This window comes from Mustela lutreola, chromosome 12, assembly GCF_030435805.1.
Source record: "Mustela lutreola isolate mMusLut2 chromosome 12, mMusLut2.pri, whole genome shotgun sequence".
In the NCBI taxonomy this organism is placed as follows: domain Eukaryota; kingdom Metazoa; phylum Chordata; class Mammalia; order Carnivora; family Mustelidae; genus Mustela; species Mustela lutreola.
The window spans coordinates 50141483-50154202 of NC_081301.1; the positions used below are offsets into that span (position 1 = coordinate 50141483).

The 12720-nt window shown below is 38.2% G+C and overlaps 1 protein-coding gene across 2 annotated transcripts in view; it reads right to left on the bottom strand.

The window, feature by feature from the left end:
- Window positions 1–12720, bottom strand: part of ADAMTSL1 (ADAMTS like 1) — a 908570-nt gene that overhangs the window by 227828 nt on the left and 668022 nt on the right. For both annotated transcript variants that reach the window (XM_059141548.1, XM_059141549.1), the window contains 3 exons: window positions 10431–10588; window positions 4930–5041; window positions 1279–1417 (listed from right to left, as the gene is read on the bottom strand). In XM_059141548.1, coding sequence (XP_058997531.1) covers window positions 1279–1417; window positions 4930–5041; window positions 10431–10588 — 409 coding nt within the window. The remainder of the gene's footprint in view (window positions 1–1278; window positions 1418–4929; window positions 5042–10430; window positions 10589–12720) is intronic.

A 12720-nucleotide genomic window follows, 5' to 3' on the forward strand; every position in this document is an offset into this window, starting at 1 on the left:
TAATTGTCTTGGTTACAAGTGCTTCATACTCTTAATATTTCCAAAATAAAAAAAGTCCAAGCAAAATGTTAACACCTCATTCAGTTTTTAAACCATTTCCAATTTTCAATACATAATTATCTGGTGTAACATGAACCTAAACTAAATTAAACCTCACCTAAATTATATAATTAGAAAATATTGATTCTGTGTCTTTAATGGAAACCTGTTAGTCGGAGTTCAGTTTTATGAGCTAAGTATTTGAAATAGGCCATTTTACATCACATGTAGAATTTAGAATCCATGAATATGAAACAGAGTACAAGAAAATAAACTTTGGGAAGTTAACAGCAGAAAACAAAAACTTCAAAGTGATTTTCATGCATGTTGCTCATGTACTATTTCAACTATCTCAAGTTTTATTTTTATGTATCTATACTTACTAAACTATGATTTAAAAGTAATACTGAGGTGTTTCTCAGAAATCCAAGGAGCTGAGGGAAGGATTTTTAATCTTTTGGTGTTCACAATCAGTTTTCCAGAAGAATTTTTTTTTTTTTTAAATTTCTTCTCTCCTATGTGTGGATAAGGAAGATGATAAAGAGATCTACCAGGAAGTGTTGCAAGTACAAAGGCGAATATCACACCACAGACAGACTGCTGACCTGTACTTTCATGACTCCTCATCATCTGAGATGTTTCATTAATCAATCTGATCCTTAAATCTAATTGAGGGCCACTTGTGGTTTCCAAAAAGCCATAGCTGACATGAAAATGTCAGGTCTTCTTTAGAGCTCCTAATTTAAATGACCTTTAAGAAAAATCTGACTATTGACAATAACTCTGCTTTCTCCTTAACAAAGGCTGAGTTTGTTAAAATTAGAGTTATGGACCACCCCTGGCTCAGATGGGTCAGCTGTGGTCCTTGAATATGGTCTGCTTTGATCACATCAAACTCCAGTGACAGAGTTAAAATGAAAAGACTCCTGGGAAGACCACACCACGACACTGGCCTGGACTTTGTTAAGGAGAGACAGAAGTACCAGAATCAAAATAAATCAGAAGAGAAAATAATGCTTAAGGGAGCTAAGCATTATTTGTTATTTCGGTGTTTATTTGCTCCCCACATGGAGAATCTGTAGACCCTAAGAGGGCATCATCTAGCTGCAAGACTGAGGGGCATGGGTAACCAATAATGCATGATTAGGAAGCGATGCTTATTTTTCATTAAAAGATTTAAGAAGCTTAGCAGGAACACGATTTATATTTATGACAAATAAACTGGCAAATTTGACTGACCTGGCTGGGCAAGGATCCAAGTTGCACTCTTGAAGTTTGGGTTTGGGTTTGACGTTCTCTGGGTAATAGTGGCAGTACTGATCAGCAACCACACGGTTGCTCCGAAGATCATAGCACTCGGCCGATGTCAGCTGGTAACCTGTAGTATCAAACCATCCACGCAAGTTTAAGACACACAAACCATGGTAAAATATAATGCAATAGATTTCTTTATGCTTTTTGGCCATCTCACATTAATGGAAATTCTTCCCCAATGGTTCAGTAATTTCCAGGACAAAAGACAGATAAATGGGAGGCTCATTAATTTTTGCAGACCTCAAATATTATTTTTCCACTCGAATTTTAACAATTAAATTTTACTCTAAGGTTCGGATTATAGAAGGGCAGAGCTAGGTAGTAAGACTGTTGTAAATCATTCCTTATTAATTTGCTTTGTATAATCTGAAAGTGTAACAGAGATTTCTGTATCCAAAAAAGATGATTGGTGTTTATTTGCCAAGCATTAAATTCTGCAAGGATGCAAAACTGCCTCCATTGTATCTGGGGCATTAGGGAGAATAAATTCCCAAATCAATAGCATAAACTCTAACACCGCTCCCCTGGATGAATGGGGGAAAATGGGATTCAGCGCAAGACCAGGTCTTGCCAGCCACCTGAGAATATCATCTTTGTCTATACTCAGCCTGAGTGGGTTTGGCTGAGTAAATGTAGGATGAATCCCTCCAGAGCAACACCACCACCAACAACAATAATAGGACTCCCCTAATGTTCAGTTTCTTCTTCACCTGAAATCCTTTGCCATTGCTCCTTAAATTAAGTCTTTAGCTGATATTTTTTAGTTTCTGTGTACACATTTCCACTGTTTGGAGAATTCTTTTAAAAAATAGCATTGCTGGGTACTACCTAGTAGCGTTCATGATGTGTGAGACCTTTCCCACCTGCCTCTCTCTCATCTTGTGCATTTCTGGTGAGACGGTGATGAAGATTGGATTCTTAGCGTGAAAAATAAAAGTACATGGGGACTTTTTTTTTTAACTTAGGCTTTTGTATTTTCTAACCCTAATCAACCTCCAAAATACATTCTCCCTGGCAGGTGGTTGAATATTGTTATTGCTAGATATGTGTTACCAAGTTAGAATTAGAGTAATTAAAGACTTGCTAAAGATTTTAGGAAATCAGAAGAAAGCTTATAAAACCAGAATTCCTGGCTTGGGGCTGTGTTCTCAGACCACCCACAAAAATTAATTGTTCATTAAAGACCCCAAAAAAGACCTTTTAACAATTTTACTGTAAAGATGAAAAGCATGGAAAGTAATAGGTAAGAACACATGTTCCATTAAGCTTTTTATTTTATAAGAAAATCAAAGAGGAAAAATCACCCTATAAATAGTAAGTATACTTTTATTTTTCAATTATATTATACTTGAAAGCAGATAATGTTATGATAAACTAAGCATTTTATAATTAAAATTATAACTTATAATTTTATAAGTGAATCATTTTATATTTTTTATAATTTTGTAATTTTCCATATAATAATTTCTACTCAAGGACAGAATTTATCATGTAGTAAAATGTGGGCATAAGCAAGAAGTAAATCATAATTTTCAGCCTACAGATATTGTTGTCAGGCTATCTGAGAGTGGGTGAAATGAAGATGTAGGACAAAAATGAAATAAATGACAAAAATGGCCAGATAATTGTGTTTTCAAGCAATTCACAAGATAATTGGATTAGCAATTGTTTCTTTACACTTAGCAAGATGGTCAACCCTTTGAATGTGGAACCAAAAATATAAAAGGGAACCCAGAGATCATTTCTTCACTCAGTTTCAAGCTGTGGTCCACGAAGCAGGAGGAAAGCTAATTTCCACATGGCTCCTATCTTCATTTTGAATAATACTCCTTTATTCTGGGCTTCCTAGTAAGATTTCCTTTGAAGCAAGGGTTTGATTGCTCAAAACATTTGAAGACCACTAATGCTTCTCCTTCACTAAGATTTGAGGGAAATAAGGCTGAGAGGAGTTGGATATATATGAATCTAACAGGAGTTGCTTTATTACACAGCAAGGCATCGCCAAGGTTACTGAAATTATACTCCATCAGCAACTCTATGTGAAACGGACATAGTGGGCATATTACTGAATTGTTACTTCTCACAAAGCATGACTTGCATTTAAAAAAGAAAAAAAGAAAAATAATTGTTCGGATTTCTTTCTCCAAAACTATTTCCTCTGCTAGTCATTAACAGGTGTATCAAAATAACATATTCTCATGAAAAATCCAAGTAATTGGGGTTTTACTTTTTATAAAAGTCATCTTTCTCTTCTGGACAGACAGAACAAATGAAAACACTATTTTGTTGAAATGCTTATAATGTCAAATTAATAGTTATTTAACAACCAAGTAGAAGCACGTGAAGGTCTTTTTGACTAACTGCTTTTAAGCTAAAACCCAATGTTATTCTTAGAACCTCATTTTTAGGGGTGTGTTAATATTATGCTGATGAAGATGAATTATTTCATGTGTTCTTACTGTCTAAAAAATTAATAGGTAATAGTTTGTCTCTATTTTGAGGTACCATCCTTTTTTCTTGTCAGAATAATCTAGTGATACCCATGTGGATTAACTACTTAATTTACCACTGTCCAATTAACAAGCTTCTTTGAAAGTGGAGCCAGAATTTATTTCATGTGCTATTTTTTAAAGGAATATACATACAATTTTATGCTCATTAAATCAGCAAAATTAAACAATTCTTATAATCCACAAATACTGGCTCAATTGGCAATGAAACTCAACTACTCATAAGCTGCTTATTACCATTCTGGAAAGAATTTTGGTAATAGATGCCAATAGCCACAAAAATTCTGAATCTCACTCTTGAGAATTTATTCCAAGGAAATAATTTGAAAGGAGCGAAATACTTAGGTATTAAGTTATTCATGACATTATAATAGGAAAGTTTAAATGGACTAAATCTTCTATAGGGATATGGCTAAATAAATTATAAAATATTTTGAGCAATTATTATTTAACCATTATAATTATCATGAGCAGAAAGTAGGGGGAAATACCTTTCCAGTAACACAAAATGCAATCAGTGTTGCAGATGTGAACAGAGTAGAGATAAGAATTCATTATGTGACTTTTCAGGAGAGCTGTATTTTCATGAATAAAACAGGCAAGTGCTTTCTACTTATGGCACAGATGATGGGATAGGGTTTAACAATAATGGAGTCTATGTCTATAGTACAGGGACTTTTTTCCTGGTAATAAACTATTTCCTTAATTAAAGTAGTCTCTGATTATTTTGGACATAATGTGCTAGGTAGTAGGCCTGACAAACACTCTTTATTTGGCTCCTGAATAAGTAAGTTCTCTTCAACCAGGTGAATAGTTTATTCTCCAAGGAACAGAATAGAGTCAAGACTGTTTCCACTAATGGAACTCTACCAACAGGAAATGTTCATAGGGCATCCAGATGGAGGTATCCTCCTTATGGGAGGGCTTCAGGATTTGGCCCCATTTAGTATAAAGAATCAGACCCATCACAGCATCAATTTCTTCCACATGGAAGTGACTACTTTCATAACAGCCAAATCTTCCCTCACAGAAGCCAACATTGAGAAGGGTAAGTGGACACCATTACCTCCTCCACAGGTTGCTGAGCAAGGAAAGAAATCTGTCTCTCTCCATCGGTGAATGATGGGCTGGTAGAAGATGAACTGGACTGTGCTGTCAGCAGGCCCCGAGTTGCGGATCTGCAGGAGATGAAAGCAAAGAGAGAACCTGGTATGATAGGGAGGGATTTTCTTGGTCCCTTCCAACTTTGGACCACAATGTATGGTGGCGTGGATGGTCTTAGGCTACATGAAGAACTGCATTGGGAGAGAAGTGGCTATAGCAATATCATCGATCTTACCCAACAACCAGACACCATCACAACCATCCTTTTCAGTTGGGTTGTTATGGAACAAGAGATCACAATGTCTCTACTTGCGATTCAGGTAGGATCTTTATCCAGGCCACTTACTCATTCTCTTTCTTTCCTGTATTTCCAACTTCTCTGGTATAACAGCCAAATTATGTGGATTTTTATATGTGATGTGTATATGTATGTGGATTTTTATTTTATTTTACTTATTTCTTTATTTTAAAGATTTTTTGAAATTCATTTGTCAGAGACAAAGGGAGAGCACAAGCACAGGGAGAAGCAGGCAGAGGGAGAATCAGGCCCTGATTCTGTCCCCACTGAGCAGGGAACCAGTGTCCTGGGATCAAGTCCTGCATCAGACAGATGCCTAACTGACTGAGCCACCCCAGCATCCCATATATGTAGATTTTTTTTTAAAAAAGATATTTTATTTATTTATTTGAGAGAGAGACATTGAGAGAGAGTATGAGTGAGGAAAAGGTCAGAGGGAGAAGCAGACTCCCCGTGGAGCTGGGAGCCTGATGCGGGACTCGATTCCGGGACTCCGGGATCATGACCTGAGCTGAAAGCAGTCGCTTAACCAACTGAGCCACCCAGGTGCCCATATATGTAGATTTTTAAATGTAGGTTCCAAAGTAGACAATTTGTTCTGGGGAAATTATAAATGCCAAACACTGCAAAAAAAAAAAAAAAAAAAAAAAAAGAAGGATCCTGTCTTTAGTTAAGAAAAAAGGAATTAAAGAATTAAATGGCTCTGCCCACTCAGAAACATGGTGTTTCCTCACACTTTTGTGATTCATACATTTAAATGTGCAGAGTTACCAATTGGAAGCTTGCTAAAATGCAAATTCCTGGGCTCTTGCAGGGCAAGAGCAATGGAAATATTGATGGTCCAAGTACCAAGCTTTGAAAAACACCAACTTACACTACAAAAGCAAGTACTCTGAATACAACATGTCCTTACAGAAATTACAAACCCGTTGCATTTTGAAAGAGGAGAAGTGAGGCAATAATTCTTTAATAGTTCTTGAAAGTACAAGGTTGAGAAAACATAATCTAAAAGAGAAGAAAAAAATACCCAACAGGAGCAGTGTCTTGATTTCACAAAGATCTAACCACATGCCATATAACACTAAGACAGTCTGGCAAGGCTTGGACTAAAGGAAGTTCCATGGACAACCAAGAGGGCCACCTCTTCAAGACAGTAGAGGTCTAACAGTAAATCATGTGGTCTACAACTTCGTTCAGGTTTTCAAGTGTTTCAAGGATAAACTGATGGATTTGGCCTTCAAAAAACAGCCTGTTTCTCTGCCACTGAGTTGAACAACTGGATTAAGAACTGGATTATACATCTAGGAACACTGGAACACAGTGAGTAGGTGTTAAACCCTAGACTAGTTTTTGGACTTTGGATGAAAATGTTGGAAATATTTGTCAGATAATATGCAAGAGCTGGAAAAGGAGAAAGAAGAGAAAGAGAGAGAGCTATAGAATATCTCATAATTATGCTGGCATTCTGACCCATGGAACATTGAGGTCTTTCTTAATTAGAATAAACAGTGATGCAATCACTTACTTTAAAGCAAAACCAGCTGAAGCAATATAGTATCTTTCACAAAAGGACAGCAAAGCCTACAGATTAATATTTTTCAATTCTATGTGTCAGATACAGGATACCTAATTGCTTGCTCAGGGATGTAGTATTAATCACATTCTTTGGAAAATTTCTCTCTCTCTCTCTCTCTCTCTCTCTCTCTTTTTTAAGCTCACAAAAGCCTATAGCTCTCTTGGGATGTGTGGTTTTCATGCTGGAAAGGTATTAGAAGAGGACTCTCATTTGAACACCAGGTCTGTGAAAAAATAAAAAAGACCAGAAGATTTATTTAGGCTTAGAGAGATGGATTGTTTTGCAGAGATCCCTTTTGGGATGCTTGGAATTAAACTAAGTCCTAGGAAAGTGGAGGAAAAAACAAAAATGGGAAGGATATAACATCAAAATCCTTGGAGAAAACTTGTTCTAGAATACCTGTACAGTGTCTGGGCTCAGTTTTTGATCTGGTTAAAGAGGAACATGTCAAATTCTCAGCTTCCTGGAAGTTACCAGTAAAAGTACCTTATGACCTGAGAGTAAGGAACACATGTCAAGAAGTTCTGGTGTTAAGAGGTAGTATTAGTTAATACTACATTGAAGGAAAGAAAACCAGGAGCTTAGAGAGACTACAGTTCTTAATGAGTCCAATGAATTTGAAGTACATGACCAAGAATGCAGAGACAATATATCTAAATTTGAAGAGATTGGAAATGAACAGGGGTATTGTTATTTCAAATAGATAAAAACAGTCGTGATGTATCCAAATCTCTGACCACATAATCTTACTCGGTTCTACAGTGATAATATTCCTGGTTCTCTCTTCTCTATAAGAACCCTTTCTTAATAATAACCAACAACTACACAACTACCACAGCAACCAGCACTTACTACATTCCTACTGTATGCAGGGTACATTTTATTTGCATTAAATCAAATCTTAGAACTACTCTTTATTATCTTTCCACATTTACATTAAAATGAGAAAAATGAGTCTCAGGGAGATTGAGTGACTTGCTCCAAGCCACACAGCTAGGGAAGAGCAGAGCTGGGATTTGAATTCAGGTCTGCCTTGGCTTGAAAGCTGCCATTCTTTTCATGGTACCAAGCAATGCTGTCAGTTAGCGTTAGTGTTGTGGAGACACAGTTATTTATTCTTAGTGGTGGCCTTGTACTGCTCTTTTCAGTTTCCTCTTAATTTTTCATTTGAAAGTGGGAAAAATACGTTTAAAATAAAGATGCCAACCTGATGTCTAACTCTGATGGCCTAATTGCTTCTCACAGAGATGAGCTGCCATGTTCCTTGTTTCTGGTCTTATTAATTCTGGGACCTTTGTTATCATTAGCTCTGGAGATTTATACACCCTAAATCCTCAGATGTCAGGTTCTTGTTGTCCAGAGATATTGAAAGCTTTAGTTTGACACATTAGAATTTAGTTTTAGGGAGCTAAACACATCTGGCATATGTAATTTGGGCCTCCTTAAGTTAATAAAGGAAAAGAATGTTCTGAAACAAGCTTTTCTTCCTATAGTTACAATGATCCAGTGTTTCTAATTTAATGGAAGGACTTCTGACACTGAAAGGAAAAAGAGAAGACAAAAACTGGTCACCTTGCATAGCAACTGATATCACTGTCACAAAAGAGTCACAGGACAGGGCAAGTGTGTGAGTGGGTAACGGATGAACATTAGGTCCATATAAAATCAAAGGAATCAAGAAGACATTTCAAATGCATAAAAAACATCATCAAGTACACAAAGGATCTCCCAGTTGATGCATTATGAAATGCCATACGTTTTTCCTCTCAGTTGGGAAAAGGGTAACTTGTGAACCTTGGCTATTCCCCTACTATGTTCTTTGTTCTCCCTGGTATTGTAGAAAACTCTGCCTCAGACCAGCCAGCAGGGGTTTGGGAGTCAGGCATCCCTTCATGCTCCTTGGATGCTGAATGATGCCCAGGGTGTTGCTTCATGCTGTTCAGAAAGATGCGTGAACGCATGATCTGTGTCTAATGCTCTAATTGATGTAAATGCAAATCACAATTTTTCTACTATTTTGGTGGCTTAGTATGTCTTCTCTTCTCTAGGATATTCTTTTGAAATTTCTAGAATGGGGACAAATGGAATGGGTACCTTAGCTGCTTGAAGGGTGGACCATGACTGAAAAAGACCCTGTCCTGGCTGAGAAAGTCCTTTTCTCTCCTTTGGGCTGCAGCTTTAGAAGGAGGCACATGCATGATCAGGGAGAAATACAAAGGCCTACCCTAAGACCGTGGTGGCAAAGAGAGAAAGAAAGAATCATCTTCAGATGGTATGGAGGTAGAATGCACAAAATTTAATGTCTAACTGGGGGTGTATAGGAGAAGGGGAAATCAGTGTGAATCAAAGTTTTCTGATGTGGCTGGGTGAATAGCCCATTTATTCTACAAGATAGGAAATAAAGAAGATTAAGTAGGTTTCTGGGGCTAGACAGGTCCAGTTTTGGACATGTTGCGCTGGTTGTACCTATGGGATATCCAAGTGGTGATGAGTAGAAGGCAGCTAGATGTATAAAATGCATCAGCAACACTGTCAGCTACCGATATGTGAACAATAGTACTTGAATCCAATTCTCTATTTTCAGTATGTGTATTAACTCTTGCAGGGTTACTAGGGGAAGGAATACAAATGGTTTATCCAGCAGCACTCTAAGGGTTGCAAAAAGTAAAGATATCCCTCACTATTGCACTGCATTTGTACACTGAAATGAAGTGATTTAACCACCCACAGCATCATTTCTCTTGTGAGCTGTCTCTGCTGGTTTGCAGCTTCTTGTCCACATGAGTGTGGCTGGCATCTGGACCGGATTTAAAACAGCTACCAGGCAGACAGAGACAGAGAACAGTGCTCTGGAACCCTTCTTCCATCCAACCTCACTGTCTATCCCATTTTCCTATGTGCATTCTTACTTCCGGCTGCCACAGGGTCATTGAGTCTTAGCTTAAATCAAATGTCCTCTGGCTCTAGGTCCCATGATGAAAAATTTATGGAGTCCTGGACACATTACAAGTTTTACAGCTTTGCAGCTGAAATCCTTCAGGTCCTCCTGACCTACTGAAGGAAAAAAATATGTTTTATTTTATTGTGATTCCCAAACATTCTTCAAGTATGTACATTTCTCCTACAGAATGGATATGTTGCTTCCAGCAATGTGTTTTATATTACCTTGAAGAGTAGGGAAGCTCTGATAGGAGGAAACAGAGAAAACAGAACTTGTAATGGGACATAGGACCAAGTCTATGGACCATTAGTCTGTCTTTCTCTTTGACTGTGAACACCTTATGTGAGTCAATGACTGTACCCTAACTTGTTTCCAAAAACAGTTTCTATCCTCCCACTAATGATGTGCTGGTCTTTGTTTTTATTAAATTGTATATGTATATAAACACACAAGAATTTTCTTAGGACCTTAAAAATATCATCTGATCTTGAAAAGTCCCGGATATACCTTGTTACTCATGAATTAAACTTATTCCAGATAATAGAATTTCTAAATCTATACCCAAACCCCAATTCTCTCTCTCTGTTCAGGAGACTATAAGTAACGCTCTGGATATGTCTTGAAAACAAGGTAGCTAGTGGCACTTACCTTGACAATGAAATCTGCTGTGAGTGGTCCAGTCATTCTCAGTATTTCTTTGTCTGGAAATTTCTGGAAGTCGACACTAGAATTGTCCACAAGAAAGGTGCCTGTCGAGCTGAGACTGTTTTCACCTTTAGCCCCCTGCAGGGTTTTGGTTTCCAGATCTACAAGTTCAAACACATGTAAAGGGGAGGAAGATGTTCCCAGGGCTGCCCCAGACCACACGCAAGCATGTTTCATAAAACAGTCTACAGCTATGTAAGGGACAAGTACCATCCTTTATATGACTGATGCCGTTGAACTTGGGATAGAACCAAAATTTATGGGGGCCTCGATCACAGAGGAATTTACGTTGCAAGAGAAATTATTTAAAACTCATTAGCCAAGTGTTCAAGGCTCCCAGTCCAGAAATCTTTGACTACCCAATGATCACATTAGGGTAGTCCACATTCCCACCATCCTATTCCTTAACTAAACCACTCCTGTACATCTCTTACTGATTTCGGTCTCTATGGGTCTCTGTCTAGAATTCCCTCCAGTTTTCTTTTTGGTCTGTGAGATTCAGAGTTCCTGCGCAGAGTTCCTCTCAGCACCTGTAGCCATGTATTACCTTGTGTGTATTTGTACTATCTGCTCTCTTACCACGTGTGTGCTGTGGCTCGTCATGAAGAAATGATAGTAATGAGGACAAAGAAGTCAGCATTCTTTTTAGTTCACTCTCTTTTTAAAGTCTTGTTGGGTACCTAATATAGTATTATGTGCATATATGATATTTTGTTAAGTGCCAAAGAGAAAAAGAACTTCTTGATTCCTGGAGCATTCCAATCTGAATTTGGCCAATGAAAAAGGTGATGAAATGTCTTTTGTTGGAGGAAATGTGAGCAAGCTGAGGATGATGGTAATTACACTGTGTATTTCAGAGTGGGTCAAATGCTCATGTGATCGAGAAATGATTTAAAACAACTGACCACTGTATGAAGAAGGACAGACTAAGTCTAAAGGTTTCTAAACTTGCATAAGAATCCTTAGCTTTGGGAGTGCCTGGGTGGCTCAGTGGGTTAAAGCCTCTACCTTCGGCTCAGGTCATGATCCCAGGGTCCTGGGATCGAGTCCCACATGGGGCTCTCTGCTCAGCAGGGACCCTGCTTCCTCCTCTCTCTCTGCCTGCCTCTCTACCTACTTGTGATCTTTGTCTCTGACAAGTAAATAAAATCTTAAAAAAAAAAAAAAAAAAGATTCTCTTTGGGCGCCTGGGTGGCTCAGTGGGTTAAGCTGCTGCCTTCGGCTCAGGTCATGATCTCAGGGTCCTGGGATCGAGCCCTGCATCAGGCTCTCTGCTCAGCAGGGAGCTTGCTTCCCCCTGCCCCCTGATTCTGCCTGCCTCTCTGCCTACGTGTGATCTCTGTCTACTTATTTATTTATAAACAAATAAACTCTTAAAAAAATCTTTAGCTTTGCAGAAGGATATAGTGTCAGGTGAGCCTCTGGGTCTCCTACCCCACATTCAACCAGAATGACTCCCTTCTTCTATGTCTTACAGATTGGGGATCTAGGATAGTTTTAGGACCTCTGGAGGTTGTAAATTATTCCAAGTGTTGTCTTTTTCAAGCTGGAATACAAACAGATAAAGAATGTTGGTGTCCAATGAAATGTCCACGACCCTCAAATGAAGTCTGTGTAGCCCTTTTTCTGGAGTAGGTCAGGCTCCATCCCCCTGACCTAGAGAAGAGAGGTCCTCACAGAAGAACATGAGCAACACCAAGAAGGAACAGGAGGGGAAACCACAGCTGTTGTCATCAGAGCAAAGCCAACATTATGGGATCTCCGTCCTCTAGCCTTCATTCTTCAAGCCACCTTATGTGTATGTGTACTCATTTGCAGATGTATCTCCAAGACATGAATCAACTTAGTTTTGGAAAAATCCTGGAAGTCTAAGTCTGATCTGAGCAACTGATTCAGTTTTATCACCAGATCTCTCAGCGGTACTTCCCAAGGTACTTCTGGTTGAAAATAAGTTGGGGCTGGAACAGACTGCCTGCCTAGTCTTTTTCTGGTTTGGCCCCAAATATTTCAGGTTAGTCCCATATTAGACCAGCTACTGAGAGTTAAGTTCAAAGGGTTGCAAGAGAAATAGGGTGTCATTTATTCACATATTCATTTTACATTATGTATTATATTATATTCCAGATATACAAGACAAAAATTTCTTGAGTTCCATGTATGTTGTCAACAGGACGTCTGTTGGGGGAAAAATTCCATTTTGCTTTCCATCATTTACAAATATCATCTGCCACTT